The sequence below is a fragment of the Eufriesea mexicana genome, unplaced genomic scaffold (assembly GCF_001483705.2).
Source record: "Eufriesea mexicana isolate 0111107269 unplaced genomic scaffold, ASM148370v2 scaffold8101, whole genome shotgun sequence".
NCBI classification, from domain to species: Eukaryota; Metazoa; Arthropoda; class Insecta; order Hymenoptera; family Apidae; genus Eufriesea; species Eufriesea mexicana.
Genome location: NW_016915893.1, coordinates 80,721 through 100,380, shown reverse-complemented (window position 1 = coordinate 100,380; position 19,660 = coordinate 80,721). Strand labels below are relative to the sequence as shown.

Genomic DNA, 19,660 nt, shown 5'->3' with positions numbered 1-19,660 from the left:
AGCTCTCACGTGTCCGCATTTTAACACTCGATATTTTGCACTACCCTTTCTCGCATCTTAACACCCTTCTTACAACCTCGAATTTTCTCCTCTTGCAAAGTTATTCTCTCGTCCTCGGACATGCAATCTCGCCCCCATGAACCGTGTACCCCAAATCATCGAGTGCGTTCCTAGACTCGCTCTTTGTTAGCAATCGATACCATCAAATATTCTTTTCACTCCACCCACTTGCACAATTTCGTGGGATTGTAATAAAATAAGTATGATTCTGAGAAAATATGAATTAGTGCAAAAGGAGTTTCTTTACTGCTCCCTAATCTAACACGTGGGATTTAAATTAAAATAATCCCCACAGCTTCATTAAGAAGAACCAAGGTCACCTTGGAATATCGGAAACGCGTGAATCTGGCAGAAATTTATCACCATTATGAAAGAAACAGGGTAAGTTTCATTTGAAACATTTTTTGAAACGAACTATAGTTTAGGAAATATAGAGATTTCAAATGGGACAACCTGTATATGTAAAATTTCCGAGTTTGGACACGAATATTTCGTAGTTTGGTAAAATTGAGGGGTTGTATGCGTTACCGTTTACATGTAATATATTCGGAAGGGGAGTAAATTAAGGTTACTTGACGAAACGAAGTTGATTAATCGTTTACATCATGGACGAAATTAAATTATACTCCTTCCGAAACTTGTATGCAAACCGTGTGCCGTTCTGCCTTTATTAACGATATTAATTTTGACTCGAATTAACGAGTGGCTGGTAATTTAACATTCGGGATTATGTAAACAGATGGTGATTGAAACAACCCCTCCATATGCCACACTGCGTACGAATACGTGTTTCTTAACTAACACAACGCATTCAATGCTTCTCTGAATCTCGTAAACATAGTCGACTCGTGTTAACACGGTTCCGGTTTTATGTGAAACTTCCTTTATCTCGTATTAACACGATTCTATTTCGTTCGCGGAATATACGCAGATGCGTTTATATTCGAATTTTGTAGAATAAAAGAGATATCCGACCGATTTTTATAAAACAACCTGATCCGAAAGAAACTATTGCGGTATTAGTGATAGTAGACCGAGTGATCGATGAGAGTTTGGAACGATAGTGGATGAAGAGGATGATTAGGCCAGACTATCAGTAGTGCGATAAGAATTTACGATTTTCTAAAATACACGTGGAATTTTTAGACGTTTAACAGTGTATAGTACGAGTATGTGGTGTACGTGGGTATAAAAAGGGATGTCAAGGGATTAACTGAAGAGTGTTAGAAGAGAGTCATAAGAGGAGTGTCGTAAGAGAGTGTCATAAGACTGCTAATGAGAGTTCCGTAAGAGAGAAAGTCGCGCAGTGAGCTGTATTTTAATTAACATAATAAATATCAGTAAGAAAAATAAAAGCTCTATTCCCGCTGCACCGATTAATTAACCCTTTGCACTCGACGACTTTTTCGTTACAGAAAAATAGTAATTCGAAGACTTTCTGTCATAGAGTCGACGATACTTTTAAAACGGTAAATGAGGAATCATATGCAAATTAAGACATAGAATAATTTGTCTTCGACATTTCACACATCGTTATGTAATTTTAAATTTGATATATGAATTAACGTCGACCTTTAGAATCTGATCAAATGGTGACTGAGAGTCACACCTCTCGAGTGCAAAGGTTTAAATTGCGAATCGAATGTCGTAACCATAAAATCACCATGAGAATTATCCCCAAGACTCGTTGATAAAATATGAAAAGACAGATCTCGATCCTAGCCTCGCGGATTCCGGTCGAGCTGTTCATCGGGCTGCATTTTTCGAATGCTACACCGTGGAAGCGGTATCGATTATTAACTCGAACGTTACTTAATACATCGCATCCCGCTGAACGAGCTTCTTCGCTCGAGAGACGGGTAATTAAATCGAAGTGTCGGTCAGTGACCAGCGAGGCAACTTGCCGTTCGATTTTCGCGCGAGCGATCGATGGATCGATCGGTTGCACGATGGGTACCAGGCACGGCTGCTAACGCGAGCCGAATCCGCTCGTTCCGGAGGACCCTCGACGACGGCTCCGCGAAAAGGGTAAACAAATGAAATGCAATTCCGGCCACGCCGCGGTGGCACACGGTTCTCTACGTGACTGCATTTCCTAGCAGACTTCTCTGCCTTCGTCCTCGTGCTCGAACTCGGTGGCAGCCTTAATGCCGTGTCCAAGATTCCCCGCATCGCGTCGAGGGATCGCGCTTCTCGCCATTTTGCAGCGGAAGCGCGAGAAATAAGAAGCGAATTCGAGAACTGTCGGAATGGCTGTTTTATCGGGGTTGATTTTTTGATAATACCGCTCTACGCGAACGTGCCCGACCATTTCGTATTTCGCGCGGCACAGTGTATTAATGCCTTTGACGTGAATAATTTTCATTTCGCTTCCTTTTTATTTATTTATCCTTCTTTTTGTATCCAACGGGTTGCAGATTCGCGAAATATGCGCGGAGATGAAAATTTTATCGACAAAAGCAACGGTTACCAGGGAATAAATGTTTATTTAAGCGAACGTTGTTCGATAATTATTTCACGTACACGGTCGATAACGATATGAATAATGTGCTCGGAGCTGATGTTATTTACGCGGATAATGGTAAACCTTTAGTCAACCGAACGTAATCTTATTCGAGCTCGTCGATTAATATCGTTTACATTGATCTGCAAATCGTATCGCTTTCCTTATCGACCCCGCGAATTTGCCTCGTTGATCCGACGGGAATCGCTTATCCGCCGCAACAGGGTGGGAATAAAAAATACCAATTACACGCGACAAATTCGTTCGGCATATTCGCGTCACGCGTAATCGCAGGCGATCGAAAAATGCAGCCGCACGATCGTTCTTTGCATTAATAATTCAACGGTATCGGTGGATCTCGGCGAATGGTTATTTCCAGCGGCGCGGTAGCTGGTGAAAAAAATCTTCGCGGCCGAAAATTCTAACGAAATTATCCGATCACGTGCTGCGTATAAATCGCTCGGCAAACATAACTCACCACCCGCAGGCGGCCCACATAAATACAGGGCCACGTAAAAAGTTAAAAGCCGTGCGCGGTCTGCGAGGTCTCCGCGTTACCTGAGATTGTAACTGGCCAACGAGACGTGTCCAGTGTCATAATCACGTCCACGAAGCACGAGTCGGCACGTGGTGGACTTGAGCTTGCCTCTGGTATCGTGGTGGCCAGCTCTGACTTTCTCGCCGTTCACCTCCAGGTCGCAGCCGCTGGACGAGCCCTGATCTTTTCGATGGTCCTGAAGATCCCGATTGCTGGAGCGCACGTTGTACCCGGCCCCGTTGATCGACTTGGTCGTGTCCACTGAGAACGCGAAATTTAATTAATATTAGGTACACGGAACGGCAAGTCGTGGATAGGGAAGGTTGGGAAATATGGAGATATTCGAAGTCGTTAAAATCGCTGTTCAAACAAGAACGACCCAGTTTCGCTAGGTTATAATTCGATCGAATAAAAGCGAGAATTGGAATTAATTATCTCCGACCAGGCGTAGCCGCGGATTTTTCAGAACGATTCAGTGTCCCCGTGGAACGGAGGCTCTAACGAACGAACCGCTCCATCGGGCCTGGTTTTTCCCGCGACGATTGTTAAATCAGATTTAACCGCCCGGTCGTGATTATTCCAGTCGAAAGTTGTACATTTCTTTTCGTACGCGCGTTACAGCAAATCGTATGATAACGAGATTAAGATAAACGTTGACCTAACGAATGGAGATATAATCGACCGAATCTGCAACTATCTTTGACACGTTGGCTGCCACGATACGATTTCCATTATTGCTGAGATACAATGAATTATAAAACGATACGACGAAAAAACAGAATAAAAATTGCAGACTATTTATTAACCCTTTGCACTCGAGAGGCACCTCTCAGTCGCCATTTCATCACATTCTAAAGACCGATGTTAATTAATATTGTAGAGATAGGGTGGGGACACAACACGAATAATACTAAAACTATTAATCCTAACAACACGTTTATACTTCGCAACACTAATACACCTTTTTCACAACTCTCTCTCTGAACTCTCCTATACTACACGTACCGCGACCGACTCCATACCCTCTCTTTCTCTCTCTGTGCCCACTCACGCCCTTGCATTCCTATTTAAAACCATCCATTCTATCCTCTTTCATACCTATTCTCTCTTTCCAATCACACTTTCCCGCGCACTCCTTGCCATCTTACCCTCAGCGGGTCACTTAGCCCAAACACTCAAACGCGTTCCTAAAGCCACTCGATACATTCATAAACATCCCGTTCACACGATCCTAGCGCACGATCATTCATCCTTTCGCACGCACTCTAGATAACCCGTTTATCCTGCGATACCACAATATATCAAATGTAAAATTACTCAATGCGTGGAATGTCGAGGTAAAATAATTGCACGTCTTAATTTGCAAACGTTTCTTATTTATCGTTTTAAAAATATCCTCGATTTTATGACAGAAAATCTTCGAATTACTATTTTTCTGTATCTAAAGAGTCGCCGAGTGCAAAGGGTTAATATTTAAAAAATGGTTAAGGTAAAATAAATATCGAATTTTTAAAATTAGTAGCGTGGGTCAATGGTAACCATCGTGGCAGCCAACGTGTTAACATTACTCGTATTACGTTATTGCCATCGTTCAATAGTGTAAAATGAACCGTGATTAGTGAGGTGTTGTATGGGTTATAATTTATGGTTTTCTTCGCGTCCCTCAAAAATTTGAACTTATAAAAAATAAATAAATCTATCGATAGATCCTCGGTATAAATATTTCTGCAAAATTTTGGCGCTGTGTCTCCCGAGGTTCACACGATCCTCGTCGAGAAATCCTGATCTATGGATCGTTCAATGGGACGAGTCAGTCTTCGTCTTCTTTCTCGGAGATCTGCATAATGACTCGATCGAAGGTTTCCTTGTCTGACTTGTCTCGTTGAACGATGCTTGCCGGTGTTCCTATAGCAAATACTTGCCACTTCTATTTGCGCTGTCCATGGTAACCGTTGTGGGAGCCTCTGTGGTGATTTCTATGAAATTAAGGCTCGCGACGAAGCCGTTGTAGTCGAAGGGCGGCACTTCCGGTCCCGATCTGAGAAAAGAAGCGGTCTCTTCAGGCGATGCTTGGCAGAATTCGTTCGTTGATGGAATTCGAAAGGGAATCGAGATCTTTGAGGCGTCAAATTGAACGTTCGAATTTAATTTTACGTGACGCTGAAGGTTTCAAAGGACAAAGTTCCTTTCTTCCTTACCTGAACTCGACCAACATTTTCTGGCCGCTGTACGTCAGTGTCGTTTTGTCCTTGCCGCACAGCATCTTCAGGAGAGGACTCGACATCGCTGGACCGGAGTACACGGCGATGAAGTCGTCCGTGCAGTGACTAGAACAAACAACAAAGGAAACACGTGTTAGTTTTAACGTCCGGATACGTGATTCGTAAATTGAATTCGCGATGCTGTTTCCATCGATGGAACACTGAAGGTTTTAGGTAAATTAAAGAAATCAGGAGAGACGCGAGATTTAATCGCTTGTTGGGACATGAAAGGAAAGTTCTCGAGCAAGTTCAAGAATCCCTTGGCACTTTATCAAGGTTTTATAGGGTCCTGGAAAATGACTGATAAAAGGATTTTCACATTTGTAGTCATAGGACGTGCAACTTTTACACGCAATTTATTAATTGAATCTCGGGGTGTTCGGAGAATCCTTTATATAATTCAGCGACAAAGAAAGGGGTGTGGAGGGTTCATGATCCATGATCGTTAACAAGATTGAGAGATGGTGATTCGCATGAGAAAAATCACGTAGGCTGGACTCTTTACACGAGACTCCTTTGCTTCGCGTCGCATCGGCAGACGATGATTAATCTCAGGGTGCAATATAAGGTATAACAGGACGAAGATTAATTTAATCCTCGTCTAGAAATATCGATCTTGCTCACGGTTTGAATAGCTTTTAAAATATCCACTCTCCATCGTCCTTCGCGAAATTTTGTCGTAGTAAAAACTAAATAGTAAAGTAAATTCTACATCGTATTACGTTATTGCCATCGTTCAATAGTGTAAAATGAACCGTGATTAGTGAGGTGTTGTATGGGTTATAATTTATGGTTTTCTTCGCGTCCCTCAAAAATTTGAACTTATAAAAAATAAATAAATCTATCGATAGATCCTCGGTATAAATATTTCTGCAAAATTTTGGCGCTGTGTCTCCCGAGGTTCACACGATCCTCGTCGAGAAATCCTGATCTATGGATCGTTCAATGGGACGAGTCAGTCTTCGTCTTCTTTCTCGGAGATCTGCATAATGACTCGATCGAAGGTTTCCTTGTCTGACTTGTCTCGTTGAACGATGCTTGCCGGTGTTCCTATAGCAAATACTTGCCACTTCTATTTGCGCTGTCCATGGTAACCGTTGTGGGAGCCTCTGTGGTGATTTCTATGAAATTAAGGCTCGCGACGAAGCCGTTGTAGTCGAAGGGCGGCACTTCCGGTCCCGATCTGAGAAAAGAAGCGGTCTCTTCAGGCGATGCTTGGCAGAATTCGTTCGTTGATGGAATTCGAAAGGGAATCGAGATCTTTGAGGCGTCAAATTGAACGTTCGAATTTAATTTTACGTGACGCTGAAGGTTTCAAAGGACAAAGTTCCTTTCTTCCTTACCTGAACTCGACCAACATTTTCTGGCCGCTGTACGTCAGTGTCGTTTTGTCCTTGCCGCACAGCATCTTCAGGAGAGGACTCGACATCGCTGGACCGGAGTACACGGCGATGAAGTCGTCCGTGCAGTGACTAGAACAAACAACAAAGGAAACACGTGTTAGTTTTAACGTCCGGATACGTGATTCGTAAATTGAATTCGCGATGCTGTTTCCATCGATGGAACACTGAAGGTTTTAGGTAAATTAAAGAAATCAGGAGAGACGCGAGATTTAATCGCTTGTTGGGACATGAAAGGAAAGTTCTCGAGCAAGTTCAAGAATCCCTTGGCACTTTATCAAGGTTTTATAGGGTCCTGGAAAATGACTGATAAAAGGATTTTCACATTTGTAGTCATAGGACGTGCAACTTTTACACGCAATTTATTAATTGAATCTCGGGGTGTTCGGAGAATCCTTTATATAATTCAGCGACAAAGAAAGGGGTGTGGAGGGTTCATGATCCATGATCGTTAACAAGATTGAGAGATGGTGATTCGCATGAGAAAAATCACGTAGGCTGGACTCTTTACACGAGACTCCTTTGCTTCGCGTCGCATCGGCAGACGATGATTAATCTCAGGGTGCAATATAAGGTATAACAGGACGAAGATTAATTTAATCCTCGTCTAGAAATATCGATCTTGCTCACGGTTTGAATAGCTTTTAAAATATCCACTCTCCATCGTCCTTCGCGAAATTTTGTCGTAGTAAAAACTAAATAGTAAAGTAAATTCTACATCCTATCGATGTGGGGGTGCCTTCCCCTGCGTGTTGTCCTTTGTCTCCCGTTTTTTGGAGACATCTTGTAACTTGCGTGGCCCTAAACAGAACAGTTTTAACCATTCGCCTGTTTAATAAATATCTATACAGTTTTTCCACCATTTTCCCTGACTACTATTCCTTTGCGTTATAATCCCTCAATAAATTTAATTAATCAGAGTACGTATTATTTCCCATACGTATCATGGTTATTTCAAATTCTTCGCTTTGTCATACAAATATTCGTGCTCCGAATGGTTAATAAAGATATTTTAACATAGATGTAAGAGGCAAATTTACATTAAGAGGGAAGAAGCAAGCGACGAGAGATAAGCGGGTAGATAGAGCTCGAGTGAAAAGAGGAGCAGCGCGTCGAAAAGGCGGCCGGTGTACTGATTTATCAGAGAGTTCATAAGGATGAACAGGAGTCGGTTTCCACGGAAGTTTCACCATTAAGAAAATATCCAATATTACCGGTAAGGCAGAGGCGGCTGCGTCGAATTACCGCGATGGGACCGGCTGATTTATTTTACGAGAAAAGTTCCATCGTCGCTCGCCTACCGGGGTGATCCTTCATTTCGAGGATCACGGCGATGCGATTTTAATAATCTGCTCAAATTAGAGGAACGTCCCGGGGACCCGCCGGACGGATGCTCGGCCATTAAGGTGTAATTTAGAGTTAAGATTGGATCCGCCGTGGCGGTGCTACGCCGTGCAAAAATATAACAGGCTGCCGTGTCCGTAATAAACGGGGTGTCCTGTGAAAATCTTTCCCGCGAGGAGGTAAAGAGACGACGCTGTTTTTCCGCCAACTTTCACTTCGGTGGAACGTAGATCCACGAGATACGTTTTATTATCTTCAAATTACGTCTGCAAACGCGTGTATGAAATTCTCTTGCAGAGGAAAAAGACGAATTCGAAGTATCGACTGGCCCTTTGGATCGGTGTACCAAATTTAGGTATCGCGTATTAAAATAATACCGATAAAAGTTAGATCGGTCATCGAAACTTGTTGCGTCGAGACGCGTAAAAGTGATATTTTTATAACCCATATCCGCGGAAACGAAGCTTCCAGCGAGAAACTTTTATTCCCCACAACGTATATTTTCACGAAGAATGCCACCCTCTACGAGTCGCGTCGCATGTCTCATTCTAATAAAATAAAAAGTCACGGAAGCTAGATGTACGACACATTCGTTTACTCTGTCTCCGCTGTAAGAGCAAGGATATCTTTATGTATCCTCTAGCTTGTACTAAGCAGTAGCGGCTATCCAAATGGAACCCTTAAGGGTGGGGTGACTAACAGCCTAGGTACGTGACTTAATCTAGGTGACTAATTTTTAACCAGTGATTTCTGTGATCCACGAGTAAATCGCAAGACGTATGATATCGAAAATTCCTTCAAATAAAATTCTTACACCTCTCCAAAACACCGAATATAGCGAATCATAGGAAATATCTTTCACTCGGGAAAACGATCCATCGTCTGGATAACCTCGAATAATTTGGAATAATTTGGAATAATTTGGAATAATCGGGACATCGATCATCGTATCAATTCACCGGAACACCGCCTTCGCTCGCCCCATTCGACGCGCAATCAGTCAACTCGCACGCGATTGTACGAGGAGAAAGGGCTCGTTGTTGGCGAAGAATTTCATTAGCCAAGAGACGGCTGAACGGCGGAGAAATAATTCTAAACACGTAACAGGTGTTTCGGAACTTTTCCCATAATTTTAATTAATCGACGTAAGAGGTGGCGTAAAGTAATTAATAGGGAAAGTTGGCGGGAGGGGCCGACCGGGTTCGATTTCATCGTGCCTAGCGAATTCCTTTTCGGCGAATTCCTTCGACTTCCGGCGGCGTAGACGGCAGCGGAGGCTGGGTTGTACTCTGGTGCTCGATGTAGCGAGGCGAGACGCGTGGCTCGTCGCCAATTTCTGAATAATTAACCGTCAGGAAGCCGCGAGAGAGCGCGGCCATCTTCATAATTGAGTCGCCGCCCTTTCTCCCGGCCACCCCGTCTCACTTTCTTCCGTGTAAACATATAAATTATGAAAACCGTTCGAGCCACCGGCTCGCGCCGCGACCTTCCGCGATAATTACAGCTGAAACGGAACGCGATACTTCGTTAAGCGTCCGCGTGGACCTAATTACCTCGAGGACAATGCACGGGCCGCCGTATTAGCTCGAACGATATTATATCCAAGGGTGGCGAACAGTCACGGTGAATCGGGGGTGGAATTATAACGTATCCGGATCGCTTTCGTTCCATTTCGCTACGTCGAGTTAATTTTTCAACTTTTTCCTCCGTTCTCGCTTGCCATCTGTCTTTCCACTCTGTTCCGCGTGTTATATTTTTATTTTTCAATATCGAAACGCGGTATTTTCGTACATGAAAGAGTATTTTTCACGGTAACAGCGTTGCGTTTAATAGGAAACGGATTTTCCTAAAATGCGGTGCATGTCGGGCAATAAAGTCGGCGTTTATCGACAATAGAAAAATTGAAAAAAGATGGCCGCGAAAAGGAAGAGGGACAAGAACCTAAGTATCGTAAACGGAATATCGTAGGACCTTAATGGACCGACAAAATGGATTTGCATAAGTGGAATCTCCATCGGTAAGGGAAGAATTGGTAAAGCAGATTGCTGAAAAAATAATAAAGGACAAAGGGGAAGAAAGATCGAAATATCGCAAACGGAATATCATAGCGCCCTAATAGAACGATGAAACGGATTTGTTAGCCCCAGAAGCGCGGACGATTTCGTAAAAATAATGCAATCAGTAACATGGCGCGTGTTCCAACCGGTAACATGGCGCGTGTTCCAACCGGTAACATGGTGCATGTTGCAACCAAGTTACAGTGAGATTATGAATTTCTATAATCAGAAATGGACGATGGCGAGCGCGGGTTTACGGTTGAAACAAAAGATCAGAGTAGGGGTCGGTTGATGTTTCGATTTAATACCGTTTTTGTTCGATCGGAATTAAACGGAGAGGGGCATTGTTCGAAGGTGAGCGCAATCGACAGATTCGAGTGGGAAATTTTTAATTTACTCCGTCGGATTTGTGGACGAGTAATTCCGGGGTATTTTATACCAGCTTGAGTGCGCACAATACACCCCTTTTTCACCCTTTGCCCCTTTCTCTCAGTCTCTTTCTCTCTCTCTCGACCCTTTTCTCTGCCTATCTATCCATCCGTCCTCCAGCTCTCTCGTTCCCGCGATTTTTTCCCGCGTTACGCGGCTGGATCGCACGAAATGGAGCCGGAGGAATCCGATTTTCCGCTGTTCAGGCCGCTCGCGCAGAAAATGACGTACAAAACTATCTTTCCATCTTCAGACCCGGCCTCTACATAGGCATAGGTTATATTGGAAACGAAAGCGTCTATCTTTTTTATTTATTCAACCCGGGTTAGAATCGTTGAAAGAACTAGCGGAAGCCGATGGGATTTGCAGTTGGACGAAAGAAGTCGGTGAACATTGAAATTTAAAGTAACGCCGGTGTGGTGAGAAATACGGGTTTCTTCGCGAACGACAAACACTGGAAGAAATGGAAGAAAAGAGAGAGGAAAAAATAATATATTTTATTTCTACGATATTCTCCTTCGCAACGTCGGAGATGAAAGGACGAAATTTAACAGCGGTATTTCGAGGGGAATTTAACGATCTAAATCCGAGATTAACGATCTAAATTTAATAATAGAATTCACGTGGAACATATCGAGAGTTGTGGACGACGATAACGAATCCCTGAGTGAATCCGCATTATTATTCCCGTTAATAGACGTAATGATCCGTCTGCGCCCCGTAATCCCTGCGATAGTTATGACGTTTTAACGCGACTCGCTTTTGTTAAAGACGTTTCCAGAGGCACGATGTCGTTCGTTCCCGCTGGAAGCTCCTTTAATGCTCAAATAATTGAGTGAGCCTAATTAAAGCCCCTCCGTCGTGGCACGCTACTCTCGCTAATGGCGGAGTTTATCTAGAAAGATAAGCCGAAATTGCAGACGACGTCGTACACCGGGGCGCTGCAATTGTTTTTCCTTTTTCCGCGATGAGGACAATCAAGGACGGTTCGAGGAAGGCGAAGTAATCGGGGGAATAAATTCTCCGCTGGTAGCGGAGACTCGAGAGGCGAGTCGGGAAAGAAAGAGGCAGCAATCCGAAGAATCTTGCGACCTCCACTCTCTTTCGCTTCGCTTCATTCGTCTCGCGATCTCGCCGTGCAAAAGAGGAGAAAAGAAAATAAAAGGGGGAAGAAGAAAAAAATTCCCGTTTTATTCGAGTCGAGCGAATGCCGGATTAATCCCGCGTGAAATAACGAAGCGTACCGGCGAGCTCGACGTCGAGTTCCGCGACGATAATTCGCGAGCGATTCATCATTGAACACGGTCAAATCTTCCTTCGTACTCTTCGTCGCGAAGCCTTTCGTTTCGTTTCGTTTCGTTTTATGGCAAAAACAGCCCCGTAGCGAGATAACGTAACTCGTATCGTATGCTGTAATTCCGGCGGGAACGTCATCGCGATAATACTATCCGCAATCGCACGGGGGATTTCAATGCTTCGAATTGCCGCGTAATATAGCGGCTTTGCGAACGGTTTCGAGTCGTTACCGTAATTCGATAACGAGCCACACGATTTTTTCCTCGCTTTCCTCGATATTTCACTGCCCTTTATCTTTTCCGTTCACCCTGGGCTTATTAACCGGTCTCGTTAACCCACGAGGACCAACCACGGGGTACTTCCAAGTCTTCGCGAAGGGTAAAATAACAAAATTAAGGGGAAAGAACGGCTCGGCAGGTGAACCGTGGCTACGCGAGCGATCGCGGAATATTAAACGGTCGTATCGGGGAATTGCAACGAGTGCAATTACGGTAATAGTGCCGTGGATCGCAATAACCGGGCAGAGGCGGATGCACGAGACGCGTGGCGCATTCGTGCCACGTAATCAGGAGCGTGCCAACAGATATTGTACGTAACTGCGTGTAACTAATGTCGGAATCGTACGCGCGCGCGTTAAATTAATTCACCGCCACGGTTTCTGTTCCGCCACGATTAATGCGCCACGCTTCCGCGAACTTACATCCGCGTGACGCGCAATTGTCTTCGACGCTCGTGGGATTACGCTCGAGTCCTCGCGGGGTACGAATTTATCTTCCGTTCTGCAACCGTGTCGCGGGGGTGGCTGCAGACGTATCGCTAACCGATGGCGCGCGAGAATATCGAATACAGTGGAAGAGATGTATATTTGTCGCGGCGAATATACCCGGGCCGAGTGGTACGGGTAATCGGTCGTTGAAACGACGACGGAAATACCTGGGATGGGTTAATGGGACGTCGGGTCCCGGTGGAAAAGTGTCGCTAACGATTTGGAAAGCGTAATTGCACGACTTTTTAAAGCGCTCGTAAGCGTTAGTAACAACGCTATATTTTTAATACGTTTTATTCAAGAATGCAACTTTCTTAACCCTTTCGCCTGCAATATCGCGTAAGTCGTGGTAAGGAAATGGGGCCAAACGTGAATTTCACGGGTGAGAGGAGTGGCTCGCGAATAGGACCGAAGGTTCATTTTCACCGATATTTTCCTTTTCGATTACGCGTTATTCTCGAAATGGATCGAGGTGCGATTGTTGGATATGCCACGGCCTTTAGAACTCAAATCGTAAGAGAAAAAGGTAAATGCAGTGGAATCGTGTGACCGGCGGTAGCGCTAGGTAGAAACAGTATGTTTATATGACTTACAGCTGAACGGACTGTCGTCGACGGTCTTCACTGTTTGGCCTCGGTTCCACGACTAATGTAACTGGCCGCAGGAAGGTCCTATAAAACCGACGCTCTAGCCTGAGGCAAAATTCGCTCAAATGTTTGCACGTGTCCCGAGTCGAGCCTGTGTCACATCGTCGATACCAACACTCGAATATTTCTGTCGTTTAATGCTCTACTTACTTTCAGTGTTAATTATTTCATATTTTTATGGAAAATGTTACTTGCGTTTGAATCCTTGAGCATTTCCTGTTCTTCAAAGCTTCACCGTTAGTTAGCTTGAACGTCTGTAGACATAATTTCAGGTTACATCCTGTTTGGGATGTCTTCAATGTTTAATACTCGATATGACTATGCTGAATATTCCAATTTCGAGGGTTAAAGTAATTTTAAGTCAGACCGAACTGTCTACCGAGCAGAATATCCTGCGCGTAGTCTAGGATAATACAGTAATTACGTAATTGGAGCAGAAATTAATCAGAGGAGGTCTGATGATAATCGAAGCATTTTCCTCGACAGACGCCTGGATACCGACGATAAATTGCCTATTCTACTAGCAGGCTTCTATTTTGCGGTTGTCCGAATACATATGCATATTTCACCGGCTTACCGTCTGACTAGGGTCGGTTCTACTTAACTGATGCCTGAACTCTAGAGGGCGCTTATAGCATTACTTCGCTCTTCGATCATACGTTCCCAGAACTCGGATCGATGTCTGATTACTCGCCAGTACTACTTGTCGAGAACGTAACTATCGGCAACTCTATTCCCCTAGCCGAAGACGTCTAACCATAATTAGCAACGCGCGGATGTCACCGAGCATCTAATTACGCAGCCGCAACGTAGATAAACACGACGTTGGGTCAAACATGCTGCTGTTATGCCCGCGCACCACTGCAAACTCGAGCAAACTGCACTAAAATATACCACGTCCAACGAGCAATTGCAATTATCGCTGTCATCGGGGAACTAGAGGTCGACTTATCCCGAAGAAAGAGACGAAGAAAAATGTGGTCGTTTCAAGTGGAACCATTTCGGAATTTTCGCGTTCGACCCAACAGACGGACCGATAATCCGATGGCCTGATCCCTCCACAACCGCCATGCGACATGGTTCACTGCTTTATCGGCTTCCCGCTTTCGATTCATCCTCGCCGGAGTTCCAATAGAACGAGACCTGCAGGAATTGGTTATCCTTAATAATGGCTTCCGTGGAAGCCGGCCGTAACTTAGCATAGAATAAGGAAGTGGCTAGATCATCCTTCCACAGGCGACCGGCTAAATCTAGAGTTCTCTGCAAGTTTCCCGCGGAATCCATGTTTACCTATTGCTCGAATTAGCATTTCCACGCGTAATGGCTCAGTCCCGACTTTCTTTCATTTCGCTTCGCGCTTTGAGCTAACGTCGCACAATGGGGAATTTTGCCAAAAAGCTGGCCAATGTACAGTTATTCAAGTGTAACCCTGAGTGTTGCTACAGTGCCACATTTGTTATACACATTTCGATGCATCAAAAGCCCCATGGAATGTTGAAATATAATAATTAATTACTGAGATAGAGGTGAGCAAAGTTGATAAAATATATGTATGTCTTAAGAATACAATATATAAAAAGTTTATAAATTATTAGAATGATTGTTAATAACAAATTGTTTACAGCGTAAATTTATAATAAAAGTGTAAAAATTAATAAATTATTGGCTATTACTTGAACTTATAATGTATACTTGTGTTAAAATGTACCTATAATTTGCAAAAAGTTTATAAATTATTACACCGATTGTTAATAACAAATTAATATTGTTATTAATAAAGTGTTTGCAATGTAAATTTAATATAACAGTGAAAAAATTATTAAATTATTGGCTATTAGAGCGGCAAAATAACAATTAATGGAATCGGTGAAGTTCGAAAATTTGTGATCGGGGTGGGGGGCACGACCGATCGACGGCTATATAAGGAGCGTCGCGTCGCAGCAGAACTCATTTGTCGGTTTGACTTCGGAAGTGTAACATCTAAACTAACATAGTGCGCGAGGGGTGGGGTTCGAAGTGAGGTTGGGGTTGGCTACCCCCACCCTCATCCCACCCCATTAAACAATTTAATAACAATTTTTCTTTTCAGGACTAATTTTTTTTTTTCTTTCAGGTTTTAATTTTTTTTTTCAGGCTTTAATTATTTTTCCTTTTTCAGATTGTTTTTCGATTTCTTTTTATATTTCTTTGAAAATTCGAATATTTTGTACAATATTCGAATGTTTCGTCGTTGGTTTATTCATGTCTCATCGTTGGGTTTAGGTTAGGTTTTGTTCGAATTATATTTCTTTTCAGGTTTTAATTATTCTTCATTTTTTTCAGATTTTATATATTTTTATTGGAGCATTCGAATATTTCTTATAATATTCAAATGTTTCGTTGTTGGGTTGTTTATCTCTCATCGTTGGGATGTTTATATCTCATCGTTGGGTTCTTAATGTCACGTCGTTGGTTTGTCCATTCCATTTAATTGATATTTATGGTTTATATTTGTTTCTCTTTTGATATGTTTTACTAATCATTTACTAATCTGTTTCTTTTCAGGTTTATATATTTTCTTTTCAGGTTTTTCAAGACATCGTTGGGCGACGTGTGATGTGTGCGCTTAGACCTAAGTAGTTATAAGTAGCCATAAGATAGGCGCCTAGACTAAGTCCCATGTGCGCGTTATCTGTGCAAAGGTAAACTACCTAACTTGGAGCGAATATATATATTCTCTTATCCCTCTCGTTACCAAATAGAACATAATTGTTCTCGCGGTAATCGCGACCGTTCTTAAGTGCCGACTAGACTACGTGACGTACTTCCCGTGTACACGACAACTCCACGCCGCGTAAGTCATTCTCACGACTCGTCTCCGACACCCATTTCTGCCACTGTCAATCTCGTCATGCATCGGGATCTCTGGTGGCTCTCAGGCTGGTGAGGCATCTGGAGTAATACGGGGGTCCGTCGACCTTAGTCTTCCTGGGCTCCTGGGTGCCAATCCGTGCACACGACCGGGGGATGGGCCCTGCAGTCGGAATCATTGCAAGAGCGTGCCTGCCTGCCCCTCTAGCACTTGGTGGCTATGTGGTTATGTTTGCATAGAGCCGGGGTATGGAGCATGCGCGTGATTCCGACTGTTAGGCCTCGCATAGGACTCTCGGATTGTCTCTGGGTGTTTCACTGGTTCGTTGGCTGCCTTAGGTCATCGAGTAAGCCATGGCGAGGTCAGCGGCGGCAGGGTGGGTAAGGCCCGATCGGGAGGGTGCTGTGGCCGGAGTTGTCTTGTATATGAGAGTGCGTCGCGTAGGCTAGTCGGTCTTTCGAATGATCGCGAACTCATTTGTAAGACACGAAATATAATAAAGTGTCAGCAGATTCGCTTTAACTTCTTTCGCTCCAAGCTAGGCTAGAGTGCCTTTATTACAGATAGCGCCAGTAGGCTGCGCCACTAGGGCGCATGTCCGAGTCTCGATGCGTAGCCACCTCCACGTGGTGAGACCTGGTAATTGGTATCATTTTCCAAAGAAAAATTTTTGAAAAATGATTCCAAGCTAAGAGCTACGCATGCATTGATATCTAAATTAAGAAAGATTAAGATAGTCGTAATTTTAATCTTTATTTTTACCGCATGAAACGTCATCGGTATTATACATATTCCGTAATACCAATTTTTATTTTCCGACAGATTGTCCAAAAAGCAATTACTTTGTCATCATATTTTGACCAGGATTTTGGCAAAAGTCCCCACTGTGCGTCGCGTTGCGTTTCAACGAGTACACTTCGAGCAGGAAGTTGAGTCCGAGACTCGTCCCCATGGGGTGAGGCTACGAAGCGATAAAAAGATTGAAAAGTAATCAAGTATTTTAAACGATCTTCTTACCTTCGCGATAATCTTGGGTTTAAGCTGGATTCTCCGAAAACTCGTTTAAAACCTTGCCATGTACACGTTTCTCGAACAGTTTCTCTACAATTTCCTCACGCAGTTATCGCGGAAAATAGGTGGATGTGTTGCGTGCGATACGATGACTTTCATTTCACAAATTTTCCGTGAAATTTTTCTACTGGAAATGTCGAAGTTCGAAAGCGGAGAAACGAAATGTTGAAATTAATTCCACGCGAAATATTTTCATTTGAAACATATTTTAGCATATCATTAAGGGATTATATTATAATATCGCTCGTATGATTCCATCAAAGGAACGAATGGGCATCATCTCCTTTGCGATATTAACCCTTTATGGCCGAGTGATGGCAGACAGGCGCCCAATTCTGTTTACAGCTGCGGAGACAACGTATTATGAAGCAGCTAGCGTACGTTTGTCTTTCTGAGTGAAAAGATACGCATGATTATAGTATACTAAACAAATAAATGATGAGAAAATCAGAAGAAACACAATACAAAAGAATTAATGCATTTACAACATTTTCTCGACAGCAAAGGGTTGAAAACCTACAATTTCGATATCAAACAGATACAACTAACTACTAGCAACGATTAATAATAAAATATCTGGTCCAGTGCATATCGTCATAAATGAAATAAATAACAAACCGATCGAGACTTTCCATCATGTCAATTGTCTCCATGATAGCTTTTCCTCCCTTTTGCAATTATTTCCTGCCAGCTATCGAGTTGCAGCTGAAACTACGTTAACTAATAATCCATTTGTCGTAAAGGTACACGCGTGGAGAAACTCGCCGGAGAATCTCGCGTTTTAACAGCTTTTAAGCGTCGATACGCGGTTACGACTGGTTTAGAACTTAATCCGTTGCTCGTTATCTTGTCGCGGCTGCAGCTGTTGTCGCGCAAGTGAAATAGAACTGGATTCCTCTCGCGGGGAAACTTGTAGCCGTTTGCAAATGACCCTTCAGCGCGCATCCGCCACTCTGCCGGCTCGGCTGCATTGTTATTTGAGACCGTTTTCGCAAAATACGATACCGTTCTGCTGGCTCCGCTTCCACGTGACGGTCAATTAGTCAAAGTACGAGAACGCGGTTAAACGTACCTTTTGCTGATATTTGCGGATTTTGATGAAACGCGAATCGGTATAATTCGAGTCCCTCCGATGTCAAGGCTCGTGCTCCTCGTTCATAGGCAAGGTCATTGAAAAACGATATCAAAAATAACGTAGACGGAATTTCGTCATTAAACAGTGACTACAGACCAATAGCAAATTAGACACATGTTAATACGACCAGAAAGTTCAGTAGAAATTCAAACGCGAGGTGGACAGGAAGATACGTATAGAAGAAGCGAAATATAAGCTTCATTACGAAGGAAAGTTAATTACTTGATATATATATGTAGAAATAGTAACTTTGAGAGTGAATGCAGAGGAACACTTGGGCCTACCTAGCTGGCGACGGGCAATGAACAGCAGCCTAGGGTTCAGGCCGAATGTTTAGAGCGAAGAGCGAAAGGCGTCTGAGTGTTTTGGGGTACGTGACCCATCAAGAGCAAGGCTATGGGAAATGCGTGATTGAGAAAGAAAGCTTGAGTATGAAAGAAGACAGAGTGCAAGATTTAAACGAGAGTGCAAGGACTGTTCTAAGGGAGTTCTATACGAGGTTGACAAGACTGTCCTGTTGTTGACAGTAGATTAGAGTCAAGTCCTCTACGAAGTTTGAAGAAGGGTCGACGTGTAAGTTGCGTGATCATAGTTCAGTTATTAGTCTAATCTTCTAGTTTGTACTTTACTCCTAAGTCTCTTTAGCTCGTAATAAAAATATATTGGAATTAAGCAACATCCTTTATTCCTTTTATTCGCCAATCAAAGTATATCTCTATACAGTAGCAAGATAAATTCGGATAAATGTCGATGCAAATGGCGGATGGATCTAAATAATTACTGGTACAAACGACGAGTGGATCGAATGATTATCGATGTCATGATTCGGATAGATCATCGACAATGTGAGAATAAGTTCTTGGAATGTACGTGAGTTTTTGGGATCCCTTGTATGCATATGTACTGCGTGTGAGCGAATAAAAGGAGACTGATCTACGCAACGAGCACACAGAAGAAGAGTCGAAGCGTAGTTTATTTTTAATTTTACGTTAGTTCTTGATAAATATATTTTAGAACCTAACATTTTGTTCTCTGCCAGTCCATATCCCTGCATATATGTGGGAATGGAGTAAGTGTGGCTCTGGGAAATGTCGAGTGTGTCTGGACTTAGAATGAAAGTGACCATGTGCGCAAGGATCGACTGCAAGGATTATTTATGGTAGAGTCGAGCGAAAGTTTAAGGATGCGTGCAGAGTGGTTGAAGTGCCTGGCCCACCGAGGTTGCGTGAGAAAGGAGCATGACTGGGGAAGAAAGTCCGGGTATGAATGAGGAGGATGAACGGTTTAAATAAGGGTGCAAGG

The 19,660-nt window shown here is 43.3% G+C and overlaps 1 protein-coding gene across 1 annotated transcript in view; it reads right to left on the bottom strand.

Moving 5' to 3' along the window:
* LOC108552808 (uncharacterized) overlaps positions 1-19,660 on the bottom strand; it is a 113,864-nt gene that overhangs the window by 40,806 nt on the left and 53,398 nt on the right. Inside the window, exons 4-6 of the mRNA XM_017907476.1 lie at positions 6,706-6,834; positions 6,430-6,545; positions 3,122-3,362 (exon numbers count right to left, since the gene is read on the bottom strand). Of these exons, the coding sequence (XP_017762965.1) occupies positions 3,122-3,362; positions 6,430-6,545; positions 6,706-6,834 (486 nt within the window). The remainder of the gene's footprint in view (positions 1-3,121; positions 3,363-6,429; positions 6,546-6,705; positions 6,835-19,660) is intronic.